A 17,781-nucleotide genomic window follows, 5' to 3' on the forward strand; every position below is an offset into this window, starting at 1 on the left:
CATTCTTAATCTTCATTTCACCGGGGCGCCTGGGTGGCTCAGTCGTTGGGCGTCTGCCTTTGGCTCAGGTCATGGTCCCCGGGTCCTGCGATTGGACCCCGGGCCCCGATTCAGGCTCTTTGCTCGGCGGGAGGCTTGCTTCTCCCTCTTCCACTCCCCCTGCTTGGGTTCCCTCTCTCGCTGTCTCTCTCTGTCAAATTAATAAAATCTTAAAAAAACAAAATCTTATTTCACCATGGGGTGAAAACAGGCCTATATTAGTGTGCCTTGGTTTATCCATTTGGTACCAACTGCTGGGGTTAACAGTAACTAAAGGGGAGATGGTGGGGAGAGCTTTGCTCTCCAAGGGGTTTATCACCTATTCTTCATTCTAATCTTTACCAATTCTGCATTAAGTTCTGCTGAGCTAGACGGGAAAAGTTTACTGATAACTTTGTCACCTTACAAGTTACCATGGCCCTGCAAAATTTTTGGTGGGTTATCTAGATAGCTGCTGATTTATGAAGCATAATGTTATAGAAATACATTTGAAAAGCAATTTTATATTTTGAGGCCCATTTTCTTACTGATTTACGAGTTTACTATATTCCATGGGTAAAATGGTAGACAAAGGCGAGGTGTTGAATTTTATTTGGAAATAACAGAGTTCTTTTCAATACTTGTCTCATTTGAGGAACAATTCAAGCCTGCTCAATTCTCCTTGAAAGAGCTGATCCAACATCTCTGATATTCTATCTTTCTATGTAACCACTTTCCCCAGTTGCTAACTCATTAGATCATGGTTGTACTAGGAAAAGCAAACCTAGGTTCACTGGGGAGAAGTTTTTTACCAGTCCTCTTTAGCCTGTCCATCACAGTTGAGTATTGAACAAGAGCATTTAATATTTTTTTTTCGAATTAAGGTAAGTCCCCAGTTTCTGCTGATAATGTTAAGAAAACTATGGTTGAATCACCAGTGAAGCCTGGTTACTGAGGCAGGTAGAAAATATAGTGAAACAATTTTGTCTTTCCTTTTTCTTTTTTAAATTTCAGATTCACGGATTTTATTAATCATTGTTTTTGGTTCATGACACATTCTCTTCATTGGTCTATGAATGTTTTGCTTTATGCATTTATAAGTGATACCATCTGTGAAAATAGCATGCATCACAATTAGAACATCATCAGTATCAATACTGCTCTCCCATCCAGTCTTTTGCCTCCCAACACCTATGGGAATTTTTAAAAATGCAGATAGGGAACTTACCTTAGATTTGTTGAAGAAAATACAGATTTGTTATACAAATAACTATTAGGCATGTATCTTAAGATAAACAGTTTTACACTTACTAATTGTAAATTGACTTACTAATTTTGATTTCTGCTAACTGCCACAGGTTAACAAGATGTTAGTAATTTCAAACTTGAAAATTCATAATCTAACGTAAGTAGAATGTGGGTTTAAGGACATCTTATCTTTTGGCCATACCACTCTTAATGTTTGTAGGTCTGTGTTTATTTTGTCCTGAACGACTTGCTTTACTCTAATTTGTCTGTAATTCTACTTGATGACTCTCTGGGAGCAGAAATAAAAGGATGTTGGCAGTTGATACTGTTTGGAGAACACTTTAATCATGATACGTCCTCACATTCTAAATAGATTTATTTCCAGAAATGACATTCTTCTCTAAGGGCCAAATGACCCACTCTTCCCACCAGTGACGACTAATCTGGTATTTAGAGTAGTTTATTTAGTGGTTTACCTGGATATCTGAATTACATTTAATTCTTCGGTCCTTTCAGCGGGTTTCAGAGCTTGAGGCAGGAACTGTAAATTCCATAGATACTGATAACCACATTTTATCTGCATGATAGTGATTATGATCATATATTAATGCTAGGGTTTTTAGATAAACAAGGGGCTTTAGCTGTTCTTGAGATAAATCATTTGAGTATGTTTGGGGTTACAATGTAAGGATTTAATTCCATCCTTATGTCAGAAATTCATTTTTGACGTTTCTTATATGTTTTAGAGCATTTAAGGTCTATGGCATTATTTCATTTCTTTTGGTAATTATATTTCTGTCTTTTGTTCATTAAACCAGCACTTAATCATCTTCCACATGTTCTCAAATCCTCCCCTTCTTTCTTCCCACAGCTGCTGTTTTATTTACCTCAGACTCTGACCTTTTATCTTCCAGAATAGCACCTCCCAGACTATATATGCATATGAATAATGGGGCTCTTGTTAAAATGCAGATTCTGGTGTCAGTAAGTCTGTCTTGGCACCTGAGGTGCAAGCTTCCAGGTGATGTTGACTCTGCCCCCGTGGTCCCCACCTGTGGTACCCCTCCCAGTCATTTTTTTGAGACAGAGATCTGATCATTTCACTCTCCTTCTCCAGACTTGATTGTATATGGAAGTAAAGTCCACACTCTTTAGTGTGAAGATCCTTAAGGAACAGGCCTGTCCTGTCTTCAATTCTCTAACCACCCTCTCCGTTTTGGGGAGAGTCCTTGGTACTTTCTACACATGCCATGAACTTTCACATGCTCTGCCTTACTGTGCATCTGCCAGGTAAATATTGCTATATTTTATTATTATTGTTGCCTCTTCAAAAGATAATATTGTAGGTATAAACTGGACAACTAGAACTCGTGTCAAGCATTTCCACCTAAGCCACAAGGGAATGTCTGGTGGGAAGCAGGAGATGCAAAAGAAAGGGAATTCATAGTAGAGCTTTAATTGTTCCTATATGAGTGACATTTTTTCTTTTCTTTCTTTTTTTTTTTTTTTGGAGTCTCAGTGTAAAAATTAATGCAGATTTTCTACTTTGCTCTGTAATAGGACTTTAATAAAATTAATGTTTTAAATAAATTACTACTGAATAAAAGTGATCCACATGTATCCTGTGGCTTCTAGGAATCTTGGCATACTTCCAGAGATCTGTGGTAAACTTCTCTTTGACTGTCTTTGGTAAAGCCTTCCCAGTTCTTATCTCTTCAAATGTGGCCTTTATCATAGTTTAATTTGGTACCTCTGTTCTTTAAAAACACTAGGAAGCATCTGACTATAGCACCTTTAATCAGGAGTTACATAGTGCTCTTTAATTTACATTGATGAGGAGGACAGAACTCCAGCGGGAATGTGTAACAGTATGTGAACATATAGAGTGTTGAAGGAGTTGCTGGAGGAACCAGCAAAATGGAACTCTGCTAGGAAGATTTTATTTATTTTATTTTACTTTTTAAAGATTTTATTTATTATTTGTCAGAGACAGAGAGCAGAAGCAGGGGGCACGGCAGGCAGAGGGAGAAGCAGGCTCCCTGCTGAGCAGGGAACCCAGTATAGGGCTGGATCCCAGGACCCTGGGATCATGACCTGAGTGGAAGGCAGATGCTTAACGACTGAGCCACCCAGACGTCCCTCAGCTAGGAAGATTTTATAGATGAAAGTTTTTCATGTAAAGGACCTACAGTATGGCTTGGCAGAAGGGAGGAGGGGAGGGATTTCTTTCTGTTTAGGGAGAATGGTGCATTTGAGGGCTTGGTTGGGAGTGATGGAGGTGGGTTATTAGAGCTGTTAGAGCCTTTCTAGCCTGGAGCACATAGGCCAGTAGGAAGCAGCTTACTCTGTGGAAGAGCCCTGGATGGGGTGGTCTGGGTTTCACTTGGTCCTGGCACTGTTCTGCTGAGTACAGCAGGAGTCAGTTAACCTTCCTGGGCCTAGTTTATTTATCCTCAAATTGAGAGAGTTGAAATACTGTGATCTGTAATATACCTTCCAGCTCTGCTATTCAGTAATTCTGTCTCCTCTATCAAACAAGCTGGTCTGGGACTTTGTACTTCAAGGGTTCTGTTTCTGTTATAATTGCATTTTGCTTTGGAGTCTTGCCCACTGACCAAGCTTAAAATATGAACCATTCAAATTTTCCCTTGCTTTGCATCACATTTACTTCTGTCCGATCTTGAATTCGTGTTTCCCATTGCTGCAGTTTCTCTCCTTGGGTAAATCCTTCAGAATCTTTCTCCCAGGCTCTTGCTTATGTTTAACCCCACCTCACACCCCCTACCACTAGAATTCCTTTTACACACAGCAGCTAAGTTAGTATCACTGTGCCTCTCCTCAGTAAAAATAACTGTGGTGAATCTCCATTGTCTTCCAAAGAAGAGCCCAACTCATTAGCTCAGTATTCATATCAGCTATCAATCTTAGCTCACATTACTCCCCTCTTAGTATCTACAGAATAGTTAAACTGAAGCTACTATCCTCTCAGTGCCCTTGCTCCCGTTGTTAAGTGCACCTGGTTATGCCCTGCTTCTTCCCCCATTGTCACGCCGCCACGATTTTCCCATCTTGGGTGCCACCGTCTTCATGAGTCTCTTTAGGCTTCCCACAGCCGGGAGGAGTCCTTTTCTTCTCAGTTCCCACTGCACCATAGCACCGTTTCTGTACCTAATAGTGCTCATTAGTTGGTTTGTCTATCTTTTTTTGTACTCTTAATCTCTCCAAACTAAACTAAGCTCCTCAGCACTTAGGCAGTAATATATTATCTTAGATAGGGTGGGTGCCCAGTAAATATTGGTTGAATGAATGAATTCTGGCTAATTATAGTTCAGATCCTTGTTATCTCTGGTTGGTAGAGTTTCTTGTTTTTCTGGATAATCACTAACTAGACTTCTTTAAGTCTGCCAACAGAAATTAATAAACTAATAGAAGAATAAGAACCATTGCTAAGATGTGTTACAATTCCCGAGTTTGTAATTAAGGCAAGCAAATGTTTGCAAGCCTCAGCCTTATCTTTGAATTTTGAGTTTCATTCACCTGGGCTTTTAAGGCAGTATGAACCTTTTCAGATGAACCACCTCAGGGTAGTTTGTATTTTGCTTATTTGTGTCAGTATGCTTAGCAGTTTTTTGTCCAATGAAGGTTTTATTTATTTATTTTTAAGATTTATTTATTTTAGGGGCGCCTGGGTGGCTCAGTCGTTAAGCGTCTGCCTTCGGCTCAGGTCATGATCCCAGGGTCCTGGGATCGAGCCCCACACCGGGCTCCCTGCTCTGCGGGAAGTCTGCTTCTCCCTCTCCCACTCCCCCCTGCTTGTGTTCCCTCTCTCACTGTGTCTCTCTCTGTCAAATAAATAAATAAAATCTTTAAAAAAAAAAAAGATTTATTTATTTTAGAGAGAGAGCGTGCGAGGTTGGGCAGGGGGAGGGACAGAGGGAGAGAAACTCAAGCCCACTCCCTGCTGAGCACAAAGCCCATCTCCCCAGCACCGCCTCATGACACTAAGATCCTGATCTGAGCCGAAACCAAGAGTCTGGTGCTTCACAGACTGGGCCGCCAAGGCACCTCTGTTTTAGAACACATTTTAGAGTGAATGCTTACAAACTTGGGAATTTTAAAAAGTAAAATAACAAATGGAACCATTAAAATAACTTACAAAATTATTTTACAGAATTACAATTAGAAAAACTTTAATGTTTTTATAGTAGCAGCAGACTCCTCCGTTAAGTATGCACTTGCCGTGTAATTGGTGTTTAGGTCAGACATTGTTTCATATGCACACCTCATGCTTTCAGAACCATTAACATGAGCCTTCAAAGTTTGGTTTTTCTGTGTTTATAGATATGGTTATGAGCCAGTCAAACCATAAGCAGAGTAGACCCTTGGAAAATGGCTTGCATCCTGGTTGAAACAATGTGGGCAAACTTTGTATCCCAAGAGTTGATGACTTAGAACAGATTCCATCATCTTAGAAAATACTGGTTTAGAATGGGAGATTGAAAAGAGAAATGAGATCTCCTAAAATTTCCCACTGTCACTTTTTATCCCAATAGCTCCGTCTCAACTTAGCTTTGTTCAGAATATTGTGCTAAGACAAGCTAAATCTTTGGCATTGTCTGCTTGAATCCCAAGGAAAGCAAATACATCTCACCTAGGATTAAACCATTAACATAGACATTACCTCACATCTCTCTAGATGATGTAAGATTATTCTCAGTTCTAGCAATCTCCCATCATTAGTCACTTAGGTTGTAGCAGCCTCAAAATAAGAATTGCTAGCTATATTGCTCACTACCAGTGCTTTTTTTCATTAAATAATAGTGGTTCTTTAAAACAATTGCAGTTGGTTTACCTGTTAGAACTGTTAGGGGAATGAAGTATACATAATACATAATTATGTATTTGCTACTTTATTCTCTTACCATGAAAGTAGAAGGCATTATAGCATATTTGAATAACTTAAGCTCTTTGATAATTACGTAGCTAGCATTGACTTATAAAAAGAGATATACGTGTGTTTCTTCTGGTGTGCAGAAAAGTGGAATGGAGCAATGGGAGAAATAAACCCCATGGAAAAACAAAAAGTTGAACTCGTTCTTCTAGCAGTAACTGTGGGAGGAGAGGCATAGTTTATCCATGGCAAGCAATTTGGCTACACTCACCCTGTAGTGGCTTGGAGAGTGATGTTGATGGTGTGGGTGATAGGAAGCTGGGACAGGTGGATTTTAAGAAATCTCTGTGTTTGATCTCAATCTCTCTCTCCTCCTCCTCCTCCTCAGGAGTTAGAAGCAGCTCTTCACAGAGATGATGTAGAGTTTATCAGTGACCTGATCGCCTGCCTGCTTCAGGGCTGCTATCAACGAAGGGATATCACGTGAGTAATCCTGATTTTACTACATATTTAACGTAAAAAGAACTAATTAACCAGGTGCACTGATGTTTCGTGTCTTCTGTAACAAACCAAAACTGATCATTTGCCAGTGGTATTTACAAATGGATTCCCCAGCTCTGTGTTTAGCTTCTTCTGCAGTTCAGTTTTAATTTTATTATAATCCCTGAGTTTATTTCACTCTGACAAATCTATATCCCTTACTCCTGGGTCTGCCAGTTAACATAATCAAGTGTAGAATTTCTTCTTCTCAGTATATGCCTTTCTTTCTTATTTTTACAGAACAGCCTCTTGCAGTATTGGTAAAATGTTGCCTAACAAATTAAAGCTAGATTTTACTACATTTCTACCACTTGAGTATCTTCTATTGTTCACATAACCAGTAGCATAATTTTTTTTTTTTTTTTTTTTTAGATTTTATTTATTTATTTGACAGAGACAGAGATAGCGAGAGCAGGAACACAAGCAGGGGGAATGGGCAAGGGAGAAGCAGGCTTCCCGCTGAGCAGGGAGCCCAATGTGGGACTCGATCCCAGGACGCTGGGATCATGACCTGAGCCGAAGGCAGACGCTTAACGACTGAGCCACCCAGGCGCCCCTAGCATAATTTTTAATATGGAGCTTCTAGGCTCCCTCACACCATAACTGCCAAGTAAACAGCTCTCTGATACATTTCACATGTACAGACATTTGGAGCAAAATTTTATCTGTGTAGATGAATAAAGGATCTTCCTGATAAGGCCTCATTCCTTGTTTTGACCCTAACTCGATACACATTTTCTTTGCTACTACATTTCTGTACAGGGTGGAACTGTATAGAGCCGACTCTTAAAAAAGTTGAGACAAATGATTTTCCAGTTTTCAGTGCTCCAGAGCCATGCAGGGCAGGAGTTTGGGGTTTTAAGGTTTGTATTTTTCATACAGTTAAAGATGCTATCTCAAATACTTCTGCTCTATTTTTTGTTTTTTTTTTAGATTTTATTTATTTATTTGACAGAGAGAGAGAGAGAGCACAAGCAGGGGGAATGGCAGGCAGAGGCAGAGGGAGAAGCAGGCTCCCTGCAGAGCAAGGGGAGCCTGATGTGGGACTCGATCCCAGGACTCTGGGATCATGACCTGAGCTGAAGGTAGTCGCTTAACCAACTGAGCCACCCAGGCGCCCCACTTCTGCTCTGTTAAATCTACTCTTAGGTATCTGTTAGGGCTGGGAAACTAGGCCCAATACTAATGTGCAATAAACTTGTCATTACAAGATAAGTAAGAGATTGATGAAACGCCGTTTTCTTCATGGTACAAGTTTGTATCTCTTAAGGGAGAGTTATTGCTCAGCGGAGAGCCTGCTTCTCCCTCTCCCACTCCCCCTCCTTGTGTTCCCTCTCTCACTGTGTCTCTCTCTGTCAAATAAATAAATATAATCTTAAAAAAAAAGAATTTGGGGGTATCAACATAAAAGCCATGAGAGCAAGGGAGTCGTCAGACTGTGTATTTAAGTAAGCATCCTGGGCAAGAGGGAAAGTAGGAAGACCAACTAGGGACTAATGAATTAGGGGAGAAAGGAGAGATAGAGACAGAGTGAAGGACTATTATGATGGTACAAGTAACTAGACATGGTGTCTCCAGTTTGACCAGTCTGATAGGTATAAAGTTGTTTTAACTTGCATTTCATTGATCATTCTTCACAAGTTCAGTATCTTTTCTTAGGTTTATTGGGCACATTTGTGGGGGTTTTTGTTGTTTTTCTTTTGTTGTAGTTGTTTTAATATTTTATTTATTTATTCATGAGAGTCAGAGAAAGAGAGAGAGAGGCAGAGGCAGAGGCAGAGGGAGAAGCCGGCTCCCCGCCTAGCAGGGAGCCCGATACAGGACTCGATCCCAGGACCCTGGGATCATGACCTGAGTCGAAGGCAGACGCTTAACCATCTGAGCCACCCAGACGCCCCTATTGGGCACATTTGTAATCTTTGTATACTTGACCTTCTTGTTAATATACTTGGGTCATTTTACTGGTGTGTTGAAGATCAGGAAAAAGAAATGCCCATTTAAAATTTGTAAGGCTGGGGCACCTGGGTGGCTCAGTTGGTTAAGCGACTGCCTTCGGCTCAGGTCATGATCCTGGAGTCCCGGGATCGAGTCCCGCATCGGGCTCCCTGCTCAGCGGGGAGTCTGCTTCTCCCTCTGACCCTCCTCCCTCTCATGCTCTCTGTCTCTCATTCTCTCTCTCTCAAATAAATAAATAAAATCTTTAAAAAATAAATAAATAAAATAAAATTTGTAAGGCTGTTTTCCTCTAGGTTCTTCTATTTCATACTTGCACAAGAGTGTTCCTTTACCCTTGTCAGTTCTGAACATTGCCCATAACATGCCAGCGGGTTAGGGTGAAAACAGTTTCCTATCTCTTGTGTGTGACAATGGGGATAGAGAGGACAGTCTGGTTGAAGATTGAAATAGCTAAAGTCATATCATTTATGGAATAAATCTTCCCATCCCTGTTGGCATGTGATATCTCTTTGATCTTTTCCCAATTTTTTACCCCTGCTTGAAACTACTTGGTTCTTGGGGCTCCTGGGTGGCTCAGTAGTTAAGCATCTGCCTTCAGCTCAGGTCATGGTCCCAGGGTCTTGGGATCGAGCCCCGCATCGGGCTCCCTGCTCCATGGGAGGCCTGCTTCTCCCTCTCCCACTCCCTCTGCTTGTATTCCCTCTCTCGCTGTGTCTCTTTCTGTCAAATAAATAAATAAAATCTTTAAAAAAAAAAAAAAAAAAAAAGAAACTACTTGGTTCTTTCTGATCGTACCTGTCAGTCTCTTTTGGCTCTGATACCACACTATGTCTCCCTAATATATTCACTAGCTTTGTGACCTGTGCCTCAGGTTTTTCATCTATAAGATGTGTTTAATGATAGTATCTCTACTTGTTGGATTGTCATAAGGTTGAAGTAACAATCTGTATATGCAACAGTAAGGATATTGTCTGGGACACAGCAACTAATAACATTTGAGTGATTATTCCTTTATATTATATTTTAATGTTTGATAAGGATAGTTCTGCTCATTAATCCTTCTGTTTAAAATTTGTCTTAATCTTGCTTCCTCATTCTTTTTTTTTAATTTCTTTTATTTATTTATTTATTTATTTATTTTATTCTTATGTTAATCCCCATACATTACATCATTAGTTTTAGATGAAGTGTTCCATGATTCATTGTTTGTGCATAACACCCAGTGCTCCATGCAGAATGTGCCCTCCTCAATACCCACCACCAGGCTAACCCATCCTCCCACCCCCCTCCCCTCTAGAACCCTCAGTTTGTTTTTCAGAGTCCATCGTCTCTCATGGTTCGTCTACCCCTCCGATTTCCCCCGCTTCATTCTTCCCCTCCCGCTACCTTCTTCTTCTTTTTTTTTTCTTGCTTCCTCATTCTTACAGAAAATAATTACATTATCTCATCATGTTCATAAGATATTCCTTTATTTTGATTAGAGTCAAATGAACTTATAAATAAATTTAGGCAGAATTGACCTCTTTACAATGTTGAGATTGCTTTTTTATTCAAGCTCTATTACTCAGTAAAAATGTATAGTTTGATTCATTTAGGTCAGATACATTCTTGGCTATTTTAATTTTTGTCACTATTAGGAGTTGAATCCCATTCATATTATAAGTACTTTGGAAATACATTCTTCTGTATAGATCTTGAATCTACCCAGTTTATTGATCTTGATAATTTTTTAATTTGATTCTCTTCTCATTTTCTAGGATTATCATCCCTCTTTCCTTTTGGTATTTGTATTCTTGTCTGTTTCATGCTGTACTAGTTATCCACTGCTATGTAACAATACCCTAAAACTTACCAACTTAAAACAACAAAAAATTATTATATCATCATTTCAGTTAAGATTCTGGCTTCAGCAGGATGCCTGGATGGCTCAGTCAGTTAAGCGTCTGCCTTCTGCTCAGGTCATGATCCCGGGGTCCTGGGATGGAGCCCCACATCGGGCTCCCTGCTCAGCGGGGAGCCTGCTTCTCCCTCTGCCTGCTCTGCCTGCCACTCCCCCTGCTTGTGTGCATACGGCGCTCTTTCTCTTTCTCTGACAAATAAATAAATAAAACTAAAAAAAAAAAAAAGAATCTGGCTTCAGCTAAGCTGGGGTGTGTCTAACATAGGATTGCTTAGAGAGTGCAATCAAGGTACCCAGGACCTTGGCTAGGACTACAGTCCTATCAAAGCTTGACTGGGGCAGGTATCCATGTACTTGTTTTCTGTCTCTGCATAACAAGTTTCTCCAAACTTAATAGCTTAAAAAAATCCATTTATTATCTCACAGTTTTATAGGTCGGGAGAATATGTGTGGCTCATCTGGATCCTCGGCTCAGTTTCTTACGGGGCTGTAATCAGGGTGTCATCCAGGCTGTGTTCTAATCTGGAGGCTTAACTGGGGAGCAATCCAAGTTCATTCAGGTTGATGGAAGAGTCATTTCTTTGCAGTTGTAGGACTGAGGTCCTTATTTTCTTGCTGGCTGTTGACTGGGAGCTCCTGTCAGCTCCCCACAGGTCATCCACAGTTCCTTTGGCAGCCACATGGCCTCTTACTACATAACTGTCTTCAAGGCCAGCCGGAAAATAGCTCTTGTGTGCCAGCAGAGAATCTTATATGATATAACAAAATCATGGGAATGACATCCTTTTGCCATAATAAAAGCAAGGTATAGACAGTCTATCATACTAAAAGGAGGGGATTATACAAGGGTGTGAATACCCGGAGGTAGAAATCATTTGGGGCCTCTTAAAGGCTGCCTGCTATACATGCTTTTATCATATTGACTTCCAGAACAAAACTAAATAATAATGGTAAGATGTATGCTTGCATCTAATTACATTTACTTAAATATTAATAATTATTTTGATAGATTTTTTTGTGGACAAGAACCAATTAATTGGTTTTTGGATAATCATATTTGGTTTTAATGGCTCCTATAAGTATATGTGTGTATTTGAATTATATATATGAATATCATATATAAAAATATAAGAACCATATATATGTGAATTATCAACAAGAGGTTTTGATTTGCCCTATTGTAAATGGGGGTAAATGGCTGTAACCAACTTGTTCCTCATTTATTTTTATTCCTCTCATATTTACCATTAGTCTCAACCATAAATTAGAGAAAAAGTATATACTTACTTTGATAACATTTTCTATAAAAGTAATTAGTTTGAAAATAATGGATATTCTGCAGAATATTTTTATTTTAGATGCCAACTTTTACCATCATTCATTATAATTTTACTTGTGTTTGTTTCATTTTTTTTTTTTTTTCATTGTGAGGTAAAGAAGAGCTGGTATGAGGTCATCTCCTAGTTTAATAAGGTCCCATTTTAGAGGGAAGGAAACATATCCAGACAATTTACTTACCAGGTCATGTAGCTAGTTAGAAGATGAATAATTCCCACATCATCAAGATGAAGTACAAAGAATTGAAAAAACAGGAGATTGAATATTACAATATTACAGTTGGAAAGGATATATACACTACTATACACTACAGTAGCCAAATTTTGGAAGCAGCCCGATGCGGGGCTCCATCCCAGGACCCTGGGATCATGACCTGAGCCGAAGGCAGACGCTTAACGACTGAGCCACCCAGGCACCTCTTTTGTTCGTTTTTAAAATACAGGTGAAATAAAAATATTTTTGGCTGACCAAATAAATTTGGAAACTGGCAGCCCTAAGATTCGGAATTAATTGTTTGGAGTGTGGCTCTCACCTCAGCCTTTTAAAAACTTCCTATTATTGGGGCGCCTGGGTGGCTCGGTTGGGCATCTTCCTTCTGCTCAGGTCATATAGTTCCAGGGTCCTGGGATCCAGCCCCGCATTGGGCTCCCTGCTTATCAGGAGCCTGCTTCTCCCTCTCTGCTCCTCCCACCTGTTCATGCTCTCTCTTTGCTCTCTCTCAAATAAATAAAAAATCTTTAAAAAAACCTGTTATTATCGATATACAATATACACACAGAAAATTTTTTGTTCTGTAGTTATACAGCTCAGTGAATAATCACATTCTGAACACATCTGTATGATGAGCGCCCATACAAGAAAGACCACTATAATGGATTTCACTTTTTCCATTGGAAGGAGTTATCCGAAGTTAGTCATTTTGTCCCACAAGTGGTATCCACTAAGGAGTTAGAGTGAATGCATGCTTTCTGAAGTTTTACTTTCATCTCATTCTATAAAAAGAGAAAATTGGACAAATGAAGGCTTGCCTTTTCTGGTTCTGAGATTTACCTGTTGTAGGGCGCTAAGACAGTTACTTAATTTCTTTGTGTATAACTTCCCTCATCTCAGAATGATAATAGTACCCACTAAAGTTATCATGAAGAGTAAATGAAATAATTTATGAGAAGCCTTAGAATAGGCTCAAGCCACTAATAAGTATCAATTTATTATATCAGTATATGTAAAAACATTCTCATAGTTTCTAAATATGCTGAGCAGAAGGTAGACATTGATTCAAGCAGTTTTCCATCTCTTAATCTACTTTGGTTTGTGCATTTTGAAACTGGGGTCAGCATACTTTTTCTATAAAGGGCTAAAGAATGAATATTTTAGGCTTTGTGTAAATGATATTATCTGTTAGAACTACTCTGTCATCCTAGTGCAAAAGCAATAAATACTTCAGTGGCTGATCGTGGCTGTGGGGTGTGTTTTTTTTTTTTTTTTTTTTGAAAAATTTTTTTATTTTTATATTTAAATAAAAAAATATTTTTTTTGTTTTTTTTGGTTTTGGGGGGTTTTTTTTTTTTTTTTTTTTTTGAGAACTTTATGTACATTGAAATTTGAATTTAATAACATTTTCACATGTCATGAAATAGTATTGTTTGGATTTTTCCCCCCCCAATCATTTAAAAAAAGAATGGTTTTTTACATTTTTAGCTTACAGGCTGTTTAAAAAAACAACAACAAAAAAGACACTCAGGCCCACAATTCATAGTTTGCCCGCCCCTGTTTTTAGAACACTTAAAAAGATTACTGTTCTAGTTTGCACTAACTCGGTCTAACCTTTAAATGGCACATAGAACCCGCATTTGTTCTTTTCTAAAAAGATCGTATTTATCTGACAGAGAGTGTACAAGCAGGGGCAGTGGCAGGCAAAGGGAAAGGGAGAAGCAGGCTCCCTGCTGAGCAGGGAGCCCAATGTGGGGCTGGATCCCAGGACCCTGAGATCAAGACCTGAGCAGAAGGCAGCCGCTTAACTCACTGAGACACCCAGGCGCCCCCCACCCCATTTGTTCTTAATTGCGTTCTCCAAACTGAGGTTTGTGCCCTTACATAGAGGATAGAATTTTACTTGTCTGCTTATCCTTAGTATCCTAGGCACTACTGTAAATCTTTTTCAGGAACTCTTATTTAATCCTTATAATGCCTCATATGAATTCCTTTCTCACTCATCTATTAAGGTTGAGGAATTTTAGGCACAGAGAGGATAAATAAATTGTCCAAGGTTACACAGCTGGTAATTGATACAGGACAGATTTGGCCCCTAGCAGTGTAATCCTAGTCCTCCAGCTCTTACCCACAGCCCTATGCTATAAATGAATTAAAAGAAAAATGTTAAAGAAAGAGGTTTTCGTATAAAAGAAGTTTTAACTATTTTTGAACTGTGTGCTTCTTTGGCATTCTAATGAAGTCTGTGGACCTCATCTAAGAATATGATTTGAAATCACAAAATAAATAGGGTTACATATTAATCCAATTATACTGAAATATGGTTAGTAAAATTTTTGATACAGTAATATGTTTTTTTATTAACTCATCAACATGCTCTAGCAGCAGGCTTTATTTCTCAAGATTAATATCTTCTAAGTATTCATGATTCTAAATGGTTATTTTGAGATATTTACGGTATCTGTAATGTGATGTGAAAATATTTTATTTCTTTTGACAAAAAAATACATATGTTACTATTTTCCCCCTACATTCATTTTTGAACAGAATATAGAATTTCAGTTAGAGGCTAGTTAAAAGTTAATATTTTCTCAGCCAGGTTCATGGACCATTTGACATATCTGTAGAACTCTGCCTGAAGAGGTTTTTCAAATCTCAAACTAATCTGCAATTCAGAATCAGTGTCTTAGAAGTAAAAAGAACTTAATCATTAGTGCTATTTGTTTTTTTAACTTGTGAGGAAACTTAAGCAGCAAAACTGTATCGTAAGTCACCGGACTCTCATTTCCACACATGTTCCATTGTATGCGGTTGTGATATTTGCTCTCACATATGTCTAAAAATCTTCTGGGTAGCACGGTGGGATTCAGTTGCAAATCTTTGGTTTGGCTTGGTGTTATTTATATTGTTTAGGAATTTTTGTACCTGAGAGATGTTTAGAATAAAGTCTCAGTTCAAATTTTTCAGGAATTTGTTCTTTTATTACCAAAGAAGAGCAGTCATGTCGTCCTTCCTCATCTGCAGGCGATATGTTCCAAGACCCCCAGTAGATGCCTGAAACTGTTGATAGTATTGAACCTATTGAACCATATATATGATAAAGTTTAATTTATAAATTAGGCACAGTAAAAACTGAAATTTAAATAAAAACTTTTATAAATAAGCACAGTAAGAGGCTGACAACAATAAAATAGAGCAATTATAACAGTCTGCTGTGATAAAAATTATGTGAATATGCACATACAACACAATGCACGCTCTCTACGTGTCTTACTGTCCTGTATGCACTGTTCTGATGATGATGTGATGTGAGATGATGAGATGCCTGCGTGATGAAATGCAGTGAGTGGTGGTGTAGCATTAGTCTACTGTTGGTAAGTCAGAAGGGAGCCATCTGCTTGCACCTCCGGTAATGAAACTGTGGAATGTGAAACCACAAATGGAGACAGGACTGCTGCATCGGAATGGGTGCCAGTTATGGCAGTTGGACTCTGAGGGTCCCCGGAATTCTGTGGGATCCTCTGTGCCTTTGTGTGATCCCTTCCCCTGGAGTGTGGGTAGGATCTGCTCCTAACCAATGGGATTTCACCCCCCTGATTGTTTTATACTGTATAGGACTCCATCCCATTATCAGATGCTATAGAATTGCTTTGATGAAGTAAGCAACCATGTTGGGAAAGCTCACGTGGCTAGGGACTGCAGTGGCCTCTAGGAGCTGAGGGTCAGCCAGATCACAGCTATATACATAACCAAGGATAAATCAGGCCAGAAAAAAACGTTGAGCCAATAAAGCAGTTCACAGAAGCATATAGACCAGTGATTATGTTTCTATAAATGTAAAACAGGGAAACTAAATGAGGATAAATATATTTGGAAAGATTATAAAGAAAATCAAGGAAGGGGCACCTGGGTGGCTCAGTGGGTTAAGCAGCCAACTCTTGGTGTCGACTCAGGTCATGATCCCAGAGCCCTGCGATCCAGCCCTGTGTCAGGCTCTGCGCTCATCAGGGAGTCTGCTTCTCCCTCTCACTCTGCCCCTTCCCTCCCACTCGTGCTAGCTCGCTCGCTCTCTCTCATTAAAAAAAAAATAATAAGGCAATGATTAACACAGTTCACGAAAGTGATTCTACCTGGTAGGAGGGGAGACTACTGTAGCTAGGGATAAGCATAAATAACATCTAAGGTAGTGATTCTCAGACCTTAGGGAATATCAGAATCAATCAGATGGCTTGTTAAAAGACATTATTGCTGGCCCTACCACTATCTAATTCCATAGGTTGGGAGGGGGCTGAGGATTTGCATATGTTACAAGTTCTAGATGGTGCTAATGTACTGGTCCAGGACCATTCTTGAAGTTCCACTAACCTAAGGAACGGCTAATTTTCGTTTTTTAAGCTTGATGGCAGACATGTGGCTTCTTGTTTATTTTGTTTTGTCTTTGCAATTTCTTTGCTGATTTACCCCATCAGTATATAAACTTAAAAGGAGAGTAACAGACTTTGTGTTGGTAACGTACTTTTCCTCCTGTTATGTTCCCTGGAATTGCAATTCTAGCCAGTTGGTTTTATGGGCCTTTATTAATAAAAATACTGTAGGTATGTAAAGTGATTCATCAGCTGGTTGCTCTCAGCAGCACTTCTTTTTCTTCATTGAGAAGTAACCTAACCTAATTGAGCATGGGATTGGAAATCAGGAGCTTCTGGTTTGCTCTTAGCTGTCAGAGTGAAGATAGGATTGCATCAGTGTCTTGAGCAATGATTTAAGCCTTATAAAAATATCCTCCATTAAATGCTCATTATGATATTTGGCACCAAAAGATTTTTTTTTCCTTTTATCACTTTTAGTAGAGTGCTCTTTTGATTACCTACACTAATTTGTGCTTCAGTATGGTCTTTGTTTCACTTTCTTGTGGCTTCCACTCTAAGTAAAAACTCATAACAATCATAAATTTTACTTAGCAGCATTAATTATGTACCTAACATTCTATAATAGATTCTCTAAAGACTTTTAAACTATTAATATTTGGGGGTCCTATCTACCCTCCATAGAAATATTATTTATCTTTTTGGAAATAACAATACTTCCGTGAAATGAGTCCATAATTCAAGTGTACAGGCTTTTTTTTGGACAAATGAATACACCATGTTGTCACCGTCCTATTCAAGATAATAGGACATTTCCATCTCTGCAGAAGGTGCCCTTTGCCATTAAATCTACCCCCACCCCTACAAATTGCTGTGATTCCAATCACTGATCTGATTTTTACAACTGTAGATTAAGTTTTACCTTATTCTGGAATTTTATGAGCGGGGTCATACAGTATGTACTGTTGTGTCCAGTTTCTTTCAGTCAGCATAATGTCTGTGATATTCATTGATACTGCTGTTTGTATCAGTAGTTTGTTCCTTTGCGGGGAGAGGGAGTCTAAATTGTATTCCATTGGAAAAAGAGATCACAATTTGTTCATCTGTCCACTAGTTGATGGACTTGTATGTTGCTTCCAGTTTGCGTCTGTGATGAGTAAAGCAGCCATGAACATTTGCATACAAATGTTTTTGTGGGTATATGTCTTCATTTTTCTTGGGTATTGCTGGGGCATATTATAAGAGTATAGTTAAGAAACTGCCAGACTATTTTCTAAGTGGTTGTGAAACATTTATATTCCTACTAACAATATATG

At 39.0% G+C, this 17,781-nt stretch overlaps 1 protein-coding gene across 1 annotated transcript in view; it reads left to right on the forward strand.

The window, feature by feature from the left end:
- Positions 1-17,781, forward strand: part of LOC110580898 (cat eye syndrome critical region protein 2) — a 172,537-nt gene that overhangs the window by 101,023 nt on the left and 53,733 nt on the right. The window contains 1 exon segment of the mRNA XM_021690584.2: positions 6,546-6,640. Coding sequence (XP_021546259.2) covers positions 6,546-6,640 — 95 coding nt within the window.

Source organism: Neomonachus schauinslandi, chromosome 5 (assembly GCF_002201575.2).
Source record: "Neomonachus schauinslandi chromosome 5, ASM220157v2, whole genome shotgun sequence".
In the NCBI taxonomy this organism is placed as follows: Eukaryota; Metazoa; Chordata; class Mammalia; order Carnivora; family Phocidae; genus Neomonachus; species Neomonachus schauinslandi.